Source organism: Erythrolamprus reginae, chromosome 8 (assembly GCF_031021105.1).
Source record: "Erythrolamprus reginae isolate rEryReg1 chromosome 8, rEryReg1.hap1, whole genome shotgun sequence".
NCBI lineage: Eukaryota > Metazoa > Chordata > Lepidosauria > Squamata > Dipsadidae > Erythrolamprus > Erythrolamprus reginae.
Genome location: NC_091957.1, coordinates 15,152,483 through 15,169,524, shown reverse-complemented (window position 1 = coordinate 15,169,524; position 17,042 = coordinate 15,152,483). Strand labels below are relative to the sequence as shown.

Here is a 17,042-nt window from a genome sequence, read left to right as displayed (position 1 = left end):
TGTCAATATCTTTTTGTAGGTGAGGTCTCCAGAACTGAACACAGTATTTTAAATGTGGTCTCACCAGCGCTCTATATAAGGGGGATCACAATCTCCCTCTTCCTGCTTGTTATACCTCTAGCTATGCAGCCAAGCATCCTACTTGCTTTTCCTACCGCCCGACCACACTGCTCACCCATTTTGAGACTGTCAGAAATCACTACTCCTAAATCCTTCTCTATATATGTAAATATAAATTTACAGTGGTGTGTGTGTGTGTGTGTGTGTGTGTGTGTGTGTGTGTGTGTAAATGCATACACACACACACACACTATGTACACTACATGCAAACACACTATATGTATGTTTGTATACATATTTCTGTGTATATAACAGAATGATTGATATGGACATTGAACTCAAGCTATGTTTTCCTCCTCTTGGTAACGGATCTCCATCAAGGTCACCTTCCTTACTCTTTGCAAGTGGTATTTAGTACTTAAGGGACTTTGTGAAGGAGACTAAAAGGACTCTCCAGGCCATAAAGTGGCTTCACAGCAGCCAGACAGTTGTCTGTTTGTGCCTCAGGTCAGGCAGTCCTAAATGGCTGTCATGCCCAGTAGACCTGCGTCGCTTTCTCCTGTACAAGGAAAGGAAGCTTATTATAGTGCTTCTCAACCTTGGCAACTTGAAGATGGCGCGGACTTCAACTCTCAGAATCCCCCAGCCAGCCTGCCAAGGTCCATGTGTGAGAAAAAAGTGATAGCACATTTATTTATTTATTTATTGGATTTGTATGCCGCCCCTCTCCGCAAACTCGGGGCAGCTAACAACAGTATACCAATACTAAAAACAGTTAAAAACCCATTATTAAAAACCAAACATACATACAGACATACCATGCATAAAATTGTAAAGGCCTAGGGGGGAAAAGTATGGTGGCAGAGGTGGGTTTTAAGCAGCTTACGAAAGGCAAGGAGGGTGGGGCAATTCTAATCTCTGGGGGGAGTTGGTTCCAGAGGGCCGGGGCCGCCACAGAGAAGGCTCTTCCCCTGGGTCCCGCCAAGCAACATTGTTTAGTTGACGGGACCCGGAGAAGACCCACATCCTTTCCTTTCAGGAGCATCAGGGTAGGAAGGAAGCTGTGGTTCTCATAGGTTCTTTTCTCTCTTTCAGCTGAGCAACTTACACCTGAAGGAGGAGAACCTCAAGCCAGGCGCCAACGGTGGGTTCTGCTGTGGCTCCTGAGGCGGATCCGTTTCCTGTAACTGTCTCACACATCTCCAAGTCTTTTTCCTGCTCTTTGTTCTTGCCAGTTGCGCCCACATGCAAAGATAGTTTTCCTCCTGCTTTTACAACTAAAATTACATCCTTACTCCTAGCAGGCCAACCTGTTGGAATAGAGCCTAAAGCTCTTGTGGCATAAAGGAATATATTTTAGGCTTAAGGCTGAATCCATCACAGCTTTGCTCAGCGGTAATAAACCTGCGAGCTTAACGGGCAAATATATACAGGCGGTCCGTGACATACAACAGTCCATTTAGTGACCATTCAAAGTTACAGCGGCACTGAAAAAAGTGACCTAGAACTGTTTTTCACATTTATAACCATTACATCATTCTGGAGGTTACATGATCAAAATTCAGACACTTGACAATTGGCTCATGTTAATGACAGCTGCAGAGTCCTGTGATCATGTGTTCCCCTTTTATGACAAGGAAAGTCTGGGGAAACCAGATTCACTTCACAATTGTGTTATGGCTTAATAACTGCAGTGATTAATGTTGACAAGAGTGGTCATGAAACAAAAGCAAAGTTCCAGTAACAACTGTCTTGTTTAGCAGCAGAAATTTTGGGCTCAATTGTAGTTGTAAGTCGAGGACTTCCTGTTAAAAGAATCGTGGCTCTGTCGGCAGTGGGAGTTCTAACTGGATAATTCAGCTGCTGGTGGGTTTCTGGGCATGAAGGCTTAGTACTGAGGTCTTCAAACGTGGCAACTTTAAGACTTGTGGACTTCAACTCCCAGAATTCTGGAATCATAGCTGGCTGTACACGTCTTAAAGTTGCCAAGGTTGGAGACAGCTGCCATAGAACAGTGTTTCCCAACCTTGGCAACTTGAAGATATTTGGACTTTAACTCCCAGAATTCGCTGGCTGGGGAATTCTGGGAGTTGAAGTTCGGATATCTTCAAGTTGCCAAGGTTGGAGACCCCTGCCATAGAGGATGGTTTGTCCCAACAGGTGCCGTTGTCAAGACAAGCAGCAATGCTGAGAAGACGGAAGACGAGGAAAAAGGTACGTTCAAGGGGCTGGCATTGGCCCCGGCCTAGCCTGCCTTTCCAAAAAGAGCTCTTTGAGGTGGGATTTGGTGGAGGGGGGGCAGTTAAGACCCTCCTTTTCTTGACAGTGCTGGCAGATGAGTGCCCAGCTCTGTAATGTCCGGAAGTAAAGCCAAGCCCACTCAACGTTCTGTCTTCGGTGCCAGCTGTTTGCCGTCTGCTGGTTCTACCTTCAAGCGATGGGACATCCGGTCTTCAACCGGAGACCCTCCAGGGGTGGTGGGCTTGGTGTGTGGGGCAGGGACGGCAGAGAGGCCGTACTTTTAGGATGGGAAGTGCCAGCCAGGCTAACTGTGCCAGCTGCCACCAGTTCGATCCTGACCGGCTCAAGGTTGACTCAGCCTCCCGTCCTTCCGAGGTCGGTAAAACGAGGAGCCAGATTGTTGGGGCCATTGGGTGACGTTTGTCCAACCGCACAGCCCTGTGAATTTGGGCACAAACCTCCATGCTCTTCATGCGTCGCTCTTTCCCGTTTGGCCGCAGAGGATCGGGCCGCCCAGTCGTTGCTGAACAAGCTCATCCGTAGCAATTTGGTGGACAACACGAATCAGGTGGAGGTGCTGCAGAGGGACCCGACCTCACCCCTCTACTCGGTCAAGTCCTTTGAAGAGCTGCACCTGTAAGTGCCGCCCGCTTGGCTCTTGGGGAGGGTCCCTAGAGGGGTGGGGGCCACTCAGAGCAGGGGGGCATGGGTGCCCTGGGGGAGAGGGGACGGTCCGAAGCCGCCTTCGTGCTGGTTTCCCAGCACAGCCTCAAAACCGTTGCCAGTGCCTCTATGGAGAGGGGCGGCATACAAATCTGCTGCACGAATCCCAGAGACCAGTTAGGTCCCACAGAGTGGGTCTTCTCCGGGTCCCGTCAACCAAACAATGTCGTTTGGCGAGACCCAGGGGAAGAACCTTCTCTGTGGCGGCCCCGGCCCTCTGGGACCAACTCTCCCCAGAGATTAGAATTGCCCCCACCCTCCTTGCCTTTCGTAAGCTGCTTAAAACCCACCTCTGCCGCCAGGCATGGGGGAATTGAGATACACTCTCCCCCTAGACCTTTAAAATTTTATGCATGGTATGTCTGTATGTATGATTGGTTTTTATATAATGGGTTTTAACTGTTTTTTAGTATTGGATTATACTGTTTTGTTACTGTTGTTAGCCGCCCCGAGTCTGCGGAGAGGGGCGGCATACAAATCCAATTAATTAATTAATAATAATAATAATAACAACAACAACAACAACAACTTCAGACAGTCGCTAAATGAACTGTTGTAAGTTGAGGGATTGGAAGAAGTTTGAAAATTTGGAGTGTGAACCAGTAACAGTAAATGCAATGCAAGGCCACAGTAACAATTTGGAAGAAATGGTGAATATTCTGAACTTCCTCTTTGTCTTTAAAATCAACTCCGAGGCCCCTTGACCTCCTCCGGTAACCCTGCTGCCCTTTGCTCCCCCCCCCCACCAGGAAGCCCCAGCTGCTCCAGGGGGTCTATTCCATGGGGTTCAACCGGCCCCTCCAAGATCCAGGAGAACGCCCTGCCCATGATGCTCGCGGAGCCGTGAGTCCTTGGCCCCGGGCGGATGGAGGGGAGGTTGGGCAGGGGGGGGGGGAGATGTGGCAGGAGTCGTCCCCTAACCAGCCCTCCGCCAAGGGGAGCCGCTCACTCGGGGCCCTCCTGCCTGCAGCCCACAGAACCTGATCGCCCAGTCGCAGTCCGGGACGGGGAAGACGGCAGCCTTCGTACTGGCCATGCTCAGCCGGGTGGAGCCCGACCAAAGGCACCCCCCAGGTAGCCACTGTGACCAGCGGGGAGTAGGGGCAGAAGCGGCCAAAGAGTCCCCGAGGGCGGTTTCGGTCCGCAAGGGTCGGCAGCCCTCGGCCTTCTCCCCTGAGGCTGCTTGCTCTGCCTGTCCGGCTCTGGCTGCTGGGGGGAGGGGCAGGGGTGGGTGGTCCAGTGGCAAGGCCCTGGCACGGGGGGGGGGGCAGACCTCCTTCTGACTCCCTCCCTTCTCCTCCCCGCCGCAGTGCCTCTGCCTTTCCCCCACGTACGAGTTGGCCCTCCAGACCGGGAAGGTCATCGAGCAGATGGGACGTTTCTACCCCTGCGCTCAAGCTGGCCTACGCCGTCCGGGGCAACAAGCGTGAGTGCCCAGCTCGCTTCTCTCCGGCAGGACCAGAGTCCGGCCGGGCGACCTTCCTGCTTTCTTGGAGGGGTGTGTGTGTCTGTAGGGGTTTCCCAAGGGGTCACTTCCTTCCCCCCTACCCACAGTGGAGCGTGGCCAGAAGATAGCCGAGCACATCGTCATCGGCACGCCGGGCACCGTCCTGGACTGGTGTTCGAAGCTCAGATTCATCGACCCCAGGAAGATCCGAGTGTTTGTGCTGGACGAGGCCGACGTCATGATCGCCACCCAGGGCCACCAGGACCAGAGCATCCGCATCCAGAGGTCAGGGAGGGGGCAGGGGCGGTTCCTTCACGAGAGGTCAGGGCGGGGGAGGTGGTGGGCCGTGGTTGTCCTTCCCCTTTGTGGACTCTCCCTCCCCACCCCCAGGATGCTCCCCCGGGACTGCCAGATGCTGCTCTTCTCGGCCACCTTCGAGGACTCGGTGTGGAGGTTTGCGCAGAAGGTGGTCCCGGACCCCAACATCATCAAGCTGAAGAGAGAGGAGGAGACGCTGGACACCATCAAGCAGTACTACGTCCTGTGCAGCAGCCGGGAGGAGAAGTTCCACGCCCTCTGCAACATCTACGGCGCCATCACCATCGCCCAGGCCATGATCTTCTGCCACGTGAGTGACCCTCCCTCCAGCCCCGCTCCCTCCACAAGGGCCCCCCCCCCCGTCCCCCCTCGCTGACCCCCTCCCCTCCCTCCGCAGACCCGCAAGACGGCCGGCTGGCTGGCGGGGGAGCTGTCCAAAGAAGGCCACCAGGTGGCCCTCTTGAGCGGGGAGATGATGGTGGAGCAGCGGGCGGGCCGTGATCGAGCGCTTCCGGGAGGGCAAGGAGAAGGTCCTGGTCACCACCAACGTCTGTGCCCGAGGTGAGCGGAGTCTGCAGCCGCAGGGAGGGGCCCCGCCCGGAGGCCTCCTAGCCCCACACCCTGCTCAGGCGGATGACCCTCCAGGCTGCCCGTCCTCCTTTCTGATGATTGAAGGGCCTCTGTGGCCCTGGGCGGCTACCGGGAGTCCTTCTCTGGCAACCGTTTAGAGCTCCGGGGCCCAGGACTGGCGCTTGCAGTTAACGTCCCTGCAGAGCCTCCTCTGCATTGGCCACTGTCCTCTAGTTATGACGGCTGCAGCCTCCCACGGCCCTCTGGGGTCAGGGCGGCCAGCTGCCAGCAAAGTCAATGAAGCTTGCAATGTTTGGGGGGGGGGGGGGGGAGCTGTTGAAGACCAGGTTGCCTCTATGCAAAGTGGCAAAGACGCCTGACGATAAATTTCCCCTCTAGGCATAGACGTGGAGCAAGTCTCCGTGGTCATCAACTTTGACCTCCCCGTGGACAAAGACGGGAACCCGGACAACGAGACCCTACCTGCACCGCATCGGCCGCACGGGGCGCTTCGGCAAGCGAGGCCTGGCGGTCAACATGGTGGACAGCAAGCACAGCATGAACATCCTCAGCCGCATCCAGGAGCACTTCAGTGAGTCCCCTCCCCCGCCAGCGCCTCGGGCAGGGGGCTCCGGTGCTCGGCCCCCCCTGCCTTCCCTCACCCCAAGCGCCAGGGAGCCGCCTGCCCGCGCAGGGCCCTGCTTACGGGGACGCCATCGCACCTCGGAGCCTAAGCCCTGCAGGAGCTCCCACCAGGAGTCTCCAAACCTGGGAGACTCGTAGACCTCAACTCCTAGAATCCCCCCAGCTGGCAGTGGGCCATGCTTGGAGACCCCCCCCCCCCCCCCCCGTGCCACTCATTGCATAACTTAATCCAGAATATTACACGTCCGGTGGCACGGGAAGAGGGGTCCAGGCGGCCTCAGCAGCTCAGGGCTCTCGGGAGTTTTCGGAAACTTCAGTGCTTTTTTGGGGGAGGGGGGGGGGGACCCAAACCAGCTCCCGGTTTTCGGGGTCTTTTCTGACGCCGCCACTTTTCTCTGCTTCTTTCTGTGCAGACAAGAAGATCCATAAATTGGACACCGATGATTTGGATGAGATTGAGAAAATTGCTAACTGAAGGCGTGGCCGAGGGGGGGTCGGGAGTGGCTCTCCCACCCAAAATGGACGCGCCATCTCAACAGGCAAATCTCACCATACACATGAGAAGTGGGGTGTCGGTCCCCCCGCCCCCCAAGATCACAGAGGTTATCGCTTCCTCTTGAACCAACAGCGATGCGGCTGGATTTTAATTTCCAATTAGCGCAAACTGGACAACGGAAGACACGTTTCACGCAGAAATGTTTACAGTAACTTTTTACTTTTGCCCCCCCCCCCCTTTTAGTTTAGCTTTAAGAGTGGGGGGAACCTCTTCAATTATGAAAATGATGCCAAAAAACCCCCCAAAACATAGCCAATAATTTAGAAGGGATTTTAATGCCTGTTTTACGGAGAGAGACGGCACTAAGATTGAACGGAGAAATATCCATAGCTTGTGATATATATATATATTTTCTTTTACATTTCAAAGAGAGCCGATGTCCCAGGGCTGCTCTTCTGCTGGGTACGTGGGGAGTGGGCAAAGATTGCTCCAGGGAAACCGCCCCCTTCTTTCTGCCCCAATTAGCTGTGTGACAAGGGCTGCCTTTGCATTCTTAATCCTTTCACTCCCCCACTCTCTCCCCTCCCCAAGAACCTTCTGGGAGCTGCAATCCCAGGTGGGGAACCTCGAGGGGCTGGCTTTTCAAGGGCGGGCAGGGAAAGGGAGCCAAAAGCTTGGCAGGTCCACGGGGCCTCACCTGCGGGTAAAATAGATAAGATTAAAAGGCGTTGGAGCAGAAATGAGGAGAGCAGCTCGGCAGGGGGAGCGTCTTTGTGGGCGCTCCAATGCTGAGCCTAAGTCTAAATCCAGAGGAGGGGAAGGAAGGCAGGCAGGGAGGGGGGGCTTTTCAGCTCCACCTCTGGGCAGCTGTGTGTTGAAGAGCTGAGGAGTTGTCCCCCCTACACACACACACACACACACACTTTTAATGGAGCCGTGTTGAGAATTGCCTCTTTCTTCCCCAAGTCCTGGCAGGTCCCATCTGCCGTTGGTGGGGGCACCAGGCCAGGGGTTTTGCTCTATGTGTGCGTGCGCGCATTACCAAATGGATTTGGCGCCGACTTGGCTTTTTTTGGGGGGGGGGGGAATCATGCCTGCAATTGCCGTGACCCCCCAATGACACTCCCGTTCTGTGGGGCACCTCTGCCTTCCTCCCCCTGCGTTCAGCAGAGGGTTCTCGGGCTGTCCGTGGGAGGAGCAGCGAGGGTTGGCACGGTAGAATTAAAAGCATTTTTATTCCCGCGTGGGCAGGGGGGGCAGCAGAAGAGCTCCTGGCTTGATAGAGGGACCCTTTCCTAAACCGATTGTGAATACTTGAGTTTTATGTCCCTGGGGCTGAGGCGGGGGTTCTTTTCATGCAAAATAATATATATGTGTGCCCTGCTTGTTTTAGAAATGTACCTAAATTTTTAGGGTGTTTGTGCACAGCCTCTTCTTCGGTTTCTGTCCACCGCTTCAGGGGGTTTTCTGTGTGTGTGTGTGTGTGTCAGGGGAGGTTTAAGAAAACATGGCTGTCCACAGATTTAGTGTGCTGGGGCGTCCTTATTTTTATTCCAGAGGAGATACCAGGCAGGAGTGGGCTGTGCATGGTGGGGGCCCACCCATCTGCTCTGGCCACACCAAGTGACCACGCCAGCCGGCCGGGCACCCACAGGCAACCAGGGCCACTTTCCTATGTAACTTCTCAACTACAATAAAGACCGATTGGAAACCCCCCTTGGCTTCTGGGGGGCTGATGGTGCCCTTTCCCCCTCCTCCTGCCGAGCCAGAGGGGATTTTTAAACAGAGGAGGGTCTTTCCAGGCATTTTCAGGGCAGAGCTGGGCCCTCCTTACAGACTGAGTTTGTTCTCAAGGCATTTTAATGGAAATAAAATGAACCCAGCTGATGGCTGCTAGGATTGGACATGTTCTTTGGGGGCGAGGGTGTGTGTCCGTCCCTGGTTGAGCTGCCGAGTGGTGAGTGTTGCACATGGGGCTTCTGCCTGGGGGGCTGAGGCACTCGCTTCATGCAGGCTTCTTCATTTTTAGGGGTGTTTTTTTAGTGTGCATTCTCCCTCAGAATACTTGGGGGGATTATGGTGACAAAGTTCCTCAAAAAAAGCCATGACTTCCCCCCATACAGTAATTGGTCCACCCCCACCCCCTTTTCCCCATGAGGGGGGGCTGTTTCCTTTCCAAATTGCTCCATCCGGCCTGTGAATGTTTCTACGCCCCACCCCATCCCAACCAAATAAATGCAGGGGGGCTGCTTCTATCACCCACACACATACCAGATGGCCTCGGGGAGTTCCCAGCCACCCACTTGGGCTGGTCAGTGTCCAAGGTCCTGCTGTTTTTAGGTCAGAACAACCGCTGGCCGTCCCTAGTGGGACTGAGCGAGGCTTCCCCCCCCCCCCCCAACGCCTGTAAGAAAGAAATCAACACTCGGGAGACGGGCTGGTTTTGGCAAGCTGTCCACCACTGTTCACGCATGTCTCACTGTGCAGAATACTGGGGAGTTCCAACTCTCGCGGACAGAGAAGCATTTTTTTTTCTTTGAAACATTCAAATACAGTTTAAGAAAAGAAAAATGGCATTTCGATAACACCAACCGACAGGCCACTCTTAATCAAAGCAAGTTGATCTGTTTGCTCAAAGCGCAGCAGCAGCAGCCCCCCTCCGGGCAAAGCCCACCCACCCCCCACCGCCTGCCCGAGCTCAAGGCCGCAAAGCGAAACGCAAACGGACCGTCCACATCATGCGCTCCGCCGTTTCGAAAAGGCCAAGGGCTCTGAACCACGTTGCCAGAAACAACACTGAATTTCAAATTTACACCGGAGGGAAAGCCCCTCCAGACTTAATTTGTGCCATAATCTTGTAAAAGAAATTCTGATTAAAAATGCAGTTAACAGACCTTGGGAAGGCCGAGCAAGAGTCTTTGTTTAGGACACCCTCCCCACCCTCCCTTGGGAATGGAACGTGGGGGCTCCCTCGGGCAAGGCCAGTCTTTGTATCTTGTGGAAAAGCTTTCCCTCTTCCCCCCCCTCCCCAGAAAAGGACCCTCTGCGCCTCCTCTGTCCAACCAAAGCTGCGCAAGAGAGAATTTGGAGTAAAAGGTGGGGGGGGCTCCTGCTGGCCCTGCACTGATGGGGCCAAGGGTGACCCTGACCCCTCTCCTGGCCATCCAATGAGTTGAATCAGCAGGGCCTTCCAAGGGAACAAGGGTGCCTGAAGGTAAAGCCCACGTGCCCCTTTGGGCTGAGCAGGGAGACCTGGGTGAACGGGGGGGGGGGGGCTGAGGGGGGGTTCCTTGGGCGGGGAGGGGGCTTAAATGCGAGGCTGCTCAGAGCTCCCCCGGCTGCTTGTCCAGCAGGATGCACAGCACGGACTTGTGGTGGATGGCACAGTCCTGCAAAGACCGGCTGAGGTCCGAGAAGGTCCTGCGGGGCACTTCCACTGTCCGGATGCTGCAGCGCCGGTAGGTGGCTGCGTTCTTCTGCTCGGCCACGGCGACCACCGTCCCCAGGTTGTCCGTGGGCCGGAAGTAGCGCTCGAACCTCTCCCCCGAGGGTGAGCGGATGGCCAGCAGCAGCCGGGGCTCATCGCAGGGCTCCTCCAGGTGGAGGGTCAGCGTGGTGGGAGAAGGTCCTTCCTCCCTCTTTGGGGGATGGAGCTGGGGCCTCTCCAGGGGCGTAGAGGGAGCCTGGGGGTACTCCCCGCCTCCCCCCTTGTGCTCCAGCAGGAGAGAGGGGGGGCCCTTCGTCAGGGAAGGGTCCTGGGGGCCCTCTCCCTCGGCTGGGAACAGGCCGGCCTGCTCGAACATCCCTTCCGCAGTGCCCATCCTCCGGTCCTTCCTGCTGATGGACGGCAGCACCCGGTACTTGTTGAGAGACGAGGAGGTCCTGGTGGGCACCTGCTGGAGGAGGTCGGGCACTTCAGCCGCGTACGCCTGGATGGGCTGGGAGGAGGATGCCCTCCGGCCACTGACTGCTTCCTCCCCCGGGGTGGTGACCGGTGGGGGGGACGATGGCACTTCGTAGGAGTAGGTCCCCAGGCTCTGGGAGTAGCTCAGGTTGGACCGGGTGCGCCCCTTGGCGGACTTTGGCCGGGTGACGTGCATGGCGATGCTGGGGAGCGGCGGCCAGCTGGGGAACTTTGCAATGCCAAAGGGGACCTTCCGTTCAGAGGGTGAGATGGTCAGGGGTGAGGCAGCGGCCATTGCTTTTCAGGAGGCCTAGGAAGGAAGGCAGGGAGAGAAAGAGCAGGGATGGGTCAGCCTCACCTCGCCAGGTAACCAGCCCTGGTTTCCAAAATTCATTTTGGAGGCTGCAGTAGGTGCCCCCTCTGGGCTTGACTGTCACCTGCTGCAGTTTTAACCTTTCACCGGACGGATTTAAAAGCCCAGAAGGGGGTGTCCCCCTCGGAGCTCCCCTGCCAGGCCTGGGCGGAAGGAAGCCGGGAGGAGGGCAGCCCACCTGCCGAAGATGCTCCATGGGCTCCGGGCGACTGGCGGCTCTGGGCATCAGGAAGACCATCAGTCCAGGAGGGTCTCCGGGGAGTGGCAGGTTTTGCAGCCTGGAAAAGGAGGAACAGGCGCTGACCCCGGGGGAGGGTCTTTTGTGGGGGGGGAGGCTGGGTGTGTGTCCAAGAAACGCCCATCAGGGTAACTCCGCCCTCCCTCCCGCGAGGGTCAGAGAGCAGGCCACTCCTCTCCCCCCCCCCTTCTCCCAACAGCCCTGTCAGGTAGGCCAATCCCCGGAGGGTGGGTTTCCCCGCCCCCACGGACCCCAGCCTGTGTCCCCCGACCGCCGTTCCCTCCGTCCCCAGCTTTCCTCCTGTGGTCCAAGCCGTCCGGAAAGCCACCTTTCCCATCAGCCCCAGCCCGCCGCCGTCCGCGGCGCCGGACTTCCAGTGCCCGTCGTCACAGCGAGCCCGGTCCGATCGGCTCCCCGCGGTTCTCTCTCAGCCGTGGTTGGGGACGGTGGGGGGGTGGTCCAGCGGAGGCGGTGGGGGCCCGTTTCCCGCCTCCGCCTCACCTGGCCGCGGCTCCATCCAGCAGCCCTGCGCGCAGGCGGCCCGTTCTCGGTGGTAAACAGCGCCGCGTTTCCAAGGCAACGGGCGCCGCCAGCCGACTTCCGGTCTTGACCGGAACAAGACGCGAGGGAGAGAGACCCCCACCTCGCCCTAGATGACAAGCCGGCCTCGTTCCTGCGCGCATGCGCGACCCGGTGTGGCTTTGGCCCTCGCCCTGAGGGAACTTGGAGGGCCAAGAAGAGGCGACGTCGAAGGTCCCCCCGCCCCCCGTTGAAGAAACACCCCTTCGCTTCCCCACAGCCCTGCTGGGTAGGCCAGGCCGAAGGAGGGTCTTTCCCGTCCAGGGGCGCCCATTGGCCTCTGTCCTAGTTTGAGAGAGAGAGAGTGTGTGTGTGTGTGTGGCGGGGATTATTTCATGAACTCTAATGTATAACTATAGGGTGTATGTGTGTGTATCTATCAGCTCTATATCATCTAAATCTACCTTCTATCTATCAACATAACTATCACCCATCCATCACTATTTCTGTCATCTATTTATTTATTTGACTTCCATGCCGACCAATCCCGAAGGATTATTACAACATAATAACAATACAAAAAGACACAGCAATAAAAAGAAGTCGAATATAAACAATAAAAAACTACCTCTCTACCTCTCTCTATCCATCCATCTATCTTATGTATATCTCTCATCTATATCCATCCATCCATCTCTATCTTTCATCTCTCTCTCATTCTCTCATCTATCTAGCTAATTATCTTTCATCTATATAATTTTTCTCTTATCTATCTTTCTCTCATCTGTCTATCTTTATCTATCTTTCTATATATCTCTCATCTATATCTATCTTTCCATATCTACCATTTTATCATCAATCTGCTCTGTCCACTAGCTATATATCTGTGTGTCTTCCACCCACCCACCCATCCATCCCATCTTTATTCTGATAAGTCAGCCAAGGTGGTGAACATCGTCTAATCCTCCTCCCTCCTCCTGCCCCCCCCCAAGAATCCTTTGAAGTTGTGGGAAGTATAAACCTGCACCCCCTCCAATCCCTTGCCCACAGTGGTGTTTCAGATATGGGGACAATTCAGGGGTCTCCTCGGGGTCTCCGTAGCTGCCTGGGGTGGAGGAGTTGGAGGGCTGAGCCTCGGGGAGGGAGAAGAGTACCTGGAGCAAAGCAAGGAAGACTCAGCCTGGGGCACCCAGATCCCGCTGTCCAAACCCAGCCCCCCCTGCACCCAATGCCCTCTGCACCACGTTTGCCTCACTCCAAAGCCCCTGGAGGCAACTCCCAAACTGCAGCATTATATCCTCAGCCACCTATGAAAGGCGAGGCTTCAGGTTTGCAATAAAAGGAAGTACAGTGATGCCAAGTCTTACAAACTTTTTGAGATACAAACCCGGGATTTAAGATTTTTTTTGCCTCTTCTTACAAACTATTTTCACCTTACAAACCCACCGCCGCCGCTGGGATGCCCCGCCTCCGGACTTCCATTGCCAGTGAAGCACCCGTTTTTGTGCTGCTGGGATTCCCCTGAGGCTCCCCTCCATGGGAAACCCAACCTCCGGACTTCCGTGTTTTTGTGATGCTGCAGGGGAATCACAGCAGGGGAATCACAGCAGCACAAAAATGGGCGCTTCGCTGGCAATGGAAGTCCGGAGGTGGGGTTTCCCAGCAAGGGGAGCCTCAGTGAAATTGCAGCATCGCAAAAACACGGAAGTCCGGAGGTGGGGTTTCCCATGGAGGGGAGCCTCAGGGGAATCCCAGCAGCACAAAAACAGGCGCTTAGGCTGGCAAAACGGGTGAATTTTGGGCTTGCACGCATTAATCGCTTTTCCATTGATTCCTATGGGAAACATTGTTTCGTCTTACAAACTTTTCACCTTAAGAACCTTGTCCCGGAACCAATTAAGTTTGTAAGACAAGGTATCACTGTACAGTATTTGTAGCTCCGGGTTTTGGTGCCCTCTGGCCTTGTGTTGATTTTCTTGCAGATCCCGCTAGGTGGCGACAGAGAGCAAACTCTTCGAGCACTAACCATGTTATTGATTTGAAAGAACCAAGCTCAGAGAGCACCAAGGACCCCCACTGTCCTCCCCCCCCCTTTCCCTCTCCTAGCACTGAGGAGGATGTCGCCTATTTGGGGTAGAAACATTGGAGAGAGAAAAGCACTTGTAGCCCTCCTGGCCTCTTGGTATCTGGGGACGCCAGGGCCCTAGAGTGGTTCGGTGTGTGACACACCCCACCCTACCCCCAGCCGGTAAACGGGCGCCTTGTTTTAGTTGAAGCTTTCCAACTGGGCCAGCTGAGCGGATTATGACGGCCTGCTGATTGCATTGGATTTGTCGCAGAGATCTGCAGCGATCCAACCAATGCGGAACCAAGAGCTGTTCCAGAATCCACTGGCAACTTGGGAGGTTTCCTTTGGCAGGGGGGAGAAACAGATCAAATTCATCCCCAGGAGACAAAACAATCACCTACTGCCAGAAATCACTTTAGCACAAGAGTAGCATCAAGATTGGCTCTTTCATCAACGTTTTGCCAGGCTGCCAGGAAGTTATTTGGCAGCACAGAGAGAGAAAAAATGAAGAATAATAGAACTGGCAAACGTGTAGAAGTTGAACCAAAATTGAGTCGCTTGAGCCATTGATAGCAAGATTTCTATCCCTCCCCCAAATAAACATTTCGGGAAGAAAAGTTCAAAGTTTTTTCTTTTGAAAAAACGCATTTAAAAGTTGGGGGGAGAGTGTCGGCAGAGGACGATGAAAAGGAAGGGACACAAAATCTGATTTTTGGCAAAAGGCTGCAGGAACAGTGCAGCGCCAATGAACCGGCTGGCCTGATTTTTTAAAAAATTAAAATCAAAGTAAGCCAGTTGCCATGGCCACCCACTCTCTCCCCCCCCCCACCTGCTTCATCTGCCAAGATTGTTCTAGAAATGAATTGCCATGGCAGTGGAGAGAAGATCTAAAAATAATACCATCCTTTCATCTACCAAAGCATCTCCATCTCTCTCTCTCCCCCACCTCTCTGCACGTCTCATTTTATATAACAGCAGAGTTAACAGAAGGACAATATGGGATCAGGATTTGTTTTTGTTGTGTAGAAATACTCAGCCTGTCCTTCCAAGTTGCTAGTCCTGGAGATCACACGTCCTCCAAGGGCCTGACTTCCTGGGGGGCAGAAATTCGACTCAACACCACCACCGTGCCCCCTCCCATACCCCAGCCCTAGTGGTATTTTAAGCAGGGGCTCCTTTGGTGCCAAGCACCAGCAATCTCCCAAGCACAGAGTGGTGGCCCTTGAAATGTAGGGCTCAGCCCCCCCCCCCAAATTTCACTCTTTTTCAAGCTTCCCACTCATTCTGCTTCCCTGGCATTGCCCAGCAAGGCCTCTGTGGGAATAAATGGGACCCTGGCTTTTGCTTCCTGTGTTATCTTTTTCTAAGGTTGTTTCTTGATGGAAAGCGAAGTGATGGGAAGGCCGGGCACCCTGGGGTTGGGCTGGCAGGCATCTCTGAATTTCTTTGTTTGAAGGGCTCAGCTCCGAGGCCCAGGAGAGAGAATTCCCCCCCTGGACTGAAAGCCAGGAAAGCCCCTCAGACCCCCTCCCCATGTTGATTCTCCAAGAGGCCTCCGGAACACGGGGGCTCCTAATTGGCCTGGTTTGGGGAGCTAAACGAGGGTCTTTCCCCACCATTCCCTTCCGTCATTGTTAAATGCAGCCCTTTCTCCACCACCACCACTACCCCATCTCTTCCATCATGGCTGGGGATGATGGGACTTTTAGTCCTAACCTATTTAAAAGACAGAATAATGGGAGGGGCCTTGGAGGCCTTCCAGTCCAACCCCCCCTACCTGGGCACCTCTTTCTGACCATTATTTGGGGATACTTAGTTTCTGCTGTTTTCTCACAATTTCTGGGGGGGGCATGTTACACCAACACTCCGCAGTCTGCACTGGTTGCCGATCAGTTTCCGGTCACAATTCAAAGTGTTGGTTATGACCTATAAAGCCCTTCATGGCACCGGACCAGATTATCTCAGGGACCGCCTTCTGCTGCATGAATCCCAGTGACCAGTTAGGTCCCACAGAGTGGGTTTTCTCCGGGTCCCGTCAACTAAACAATGTCGCTTGGCGGAACCCAGGGGAAGAGCCTTCTCTGTGGCGGCCCCGGCCCTCTGGAACCAACTCCCCCCAGAGATTACAATTGCCCCCTCCCTCCTCACCTTTCGTAAGCTCCTTAAAACCCACCTCTACCACCAGGCATGGGGGAACTGAGATACTCTTTCCCCCTAGGCCTTTACAATTTTATGCATGGTATGTCTGTATGTATGTTTGGTTTTATAATAAGGGTTTTAACTGTTTTAATATTGGATTTTTATATGCTGCTTTTATTACTGTTGTTAGCTGCCGCAAGTCTACAGAGAGGGGCGGCATACAAATCCAATAAATAAATAAAATAAACTTGGGATTTTTTCCCCAAGTTTTAATGGCCCGAACCCAAGCTTGTATTCTAATTCTTCCCTTAAGGCTAAGATTCTTGAGTCAACAAACCTGGATCTCTCTGAAATTAAACAGTTGAGACATTTAACGGTAATTCAGGATGTGCCATGTGGCTTGAGTGGGACAGTCCCATTAGGCATTTCTGGGTTTCTGAAACTTCTGTTACATCACTCAACTGATGGTTTTTTTTTTAATCCCATTTTTAAATTATTTTTTATAACTCATCACTTTCAGAATTTAAGGTTGAAATCAAGCTGGTTTCCTTCACAATTTCTTTTGTGTATAATTTGAGGCTACACAGCAAGAGTCTCCACGACTAGCCAGGAGTTGAGGCCCACACGTTTTTAGGTGGCCAATTTGGGAGACACCTGCTGTATAACTATTAATATTCAAAATTAACCACAGCTATAGTTGATGTCTCAGGATATCTGATTTTGACATTTAATTTCTCTTTTAACAGGTAACAAGATTCTGCTTGTCCCTGGTAGCCTACGGAAAAGAAGCAAAGATCGGGCGTTTTGACCTCGCTCCCAAAAGAACCAGAGAGCATCAGAAATCAAAGGTACTGAAAACCGAGATTGTTTACATACCGGTATGTAAAATTCTTGCTAAAATCCAGGTTCTTGTTATAGCAGGAAAACGTTCTGGTTTTAAAGAGACGAGGGAAAAATAGCCCAGTTGCATAACCAGCTGTCGATCAAATGACAGCACCCAGTCATTCACCCCAGAAAAGAATCAAGGAACCACTCAGTGCTCCATAAACTGGAGGTTCGGGTTGTAGGAGGGTCCAGTCCTGCATTTACACCCCTCCCCACCTTTGTCAGTCTTTGCAGTTGGTCAGAGCAACTGTGGTGAAACTACTTTGGTGATGTCAAGCCCAGCAGGGGCTCCATGCCAGGGCACAGCAGGCCTTGGGAGAACCTGCCAAGCCAGGCCCTGTTTTTTGGGCAGAAGGTAGGGGCCAAATGGGCCTTGGCCAATGTCCTGGACCTTCATTCTGTCTGAAATGGATTTT

At 53.9% G+C, this 17,042-nt stretch overlaps 2 protein-coding genes and 1 non-coding gene across 5 annotated transcripts; 2 read left to right on the top strand and 1 right to left on the bottom strand.

The window, feature by feature from the left end:
* The first annotated feature begins 1,160 nt into the window (after window positions 1–1,160).
* On the top strand, window positions 1,161–8,387 carry LOC139171124 (ATP-dependent RNA helicase DDX19A-like). The gene is given in 13 exon segments (XM_070758952.1): window positions 1,161–1,204; window positions 2,221–2,274; window positions 2,802–2,937; window positions 3,774–3,867; window positions 3,995–4,098; window positions 4,335–4,450; window positions 4,579–4,756; window positions 4,862–5,099; window positions 5,187–5,282; window positions 5,284–5,350; window positions 5,759–5,838; window positions 5,840–5,951; window positions 6,418–8,387. Coding segments are annotated over 10 exon segments (1,116 nt in total). The 5' UTR covers window positions 1,161–1,204; window positions 2,221–2,274; window positions 2,802–2,937; window positions 3,774–3,804; the 3' UTR covers window positions 6,480–8,387.
* Window positions 2,370–2,508, top strand: LOC139171730 (small nucleolar RNA SNORA57). Its single transcript, XR_011559787.1, has one exon. It is a non-coding gene; the product is annotated as a small nucleolar RNA SNORA57 (small nucleolar RNA).
* Window positions 8,388–8,938: 551 nt separating the features above from the next.
* On the bottom strand, window positions 8,939–11,606 carry UBXN10 (UBX domain protein 10). Of its 3 annotated transcripts, none has more exons than XM_070758955.1 (3): window positions 11,517–11,606; window positions 10,956–11,055; window positions 8,939–10,714 (listed from the first exon to the last, which is right to left on the bottom strand). In XM_070758955.1, the coding sequence occupies exon 3, from the start codon at window positions 10,697–10,699 to the stop codon at window positions 9,824–9,826; it is 876 nt and encodes a 291-aa protein (XP_070615056.1). In that variant the 5' UTR covers window positions 10,700–10,714; window positions 10,956–11,055; window positions 11,517–11,606; the 3' UTR covers window positions 8,939–9,823. The 3 variants fall into 3 exon arrangements, with proteins under 3 accessions (XP_070615056.1, XP_070615054.1, XP_070615055.1); XM_070758953.1 differs by having other exon boundaries at window positions 11,344–11,600; XM_070758954.1 differs by having other exon boundaries at window positions 11,267–11,567.
* Window positions 11,607–17,042: the final 5,436 nt, after the last annotated feature.

What these genes read in the sequence shown, in the direction of transcription:
- UBXN10 (XM_070758955.1), bottom strand. Translation starts at nt 10,699, where the DNA reads ATGGCCGCTGCCTCACCCCTGACCATCTCACCCTCTGAACGGAAGGTC.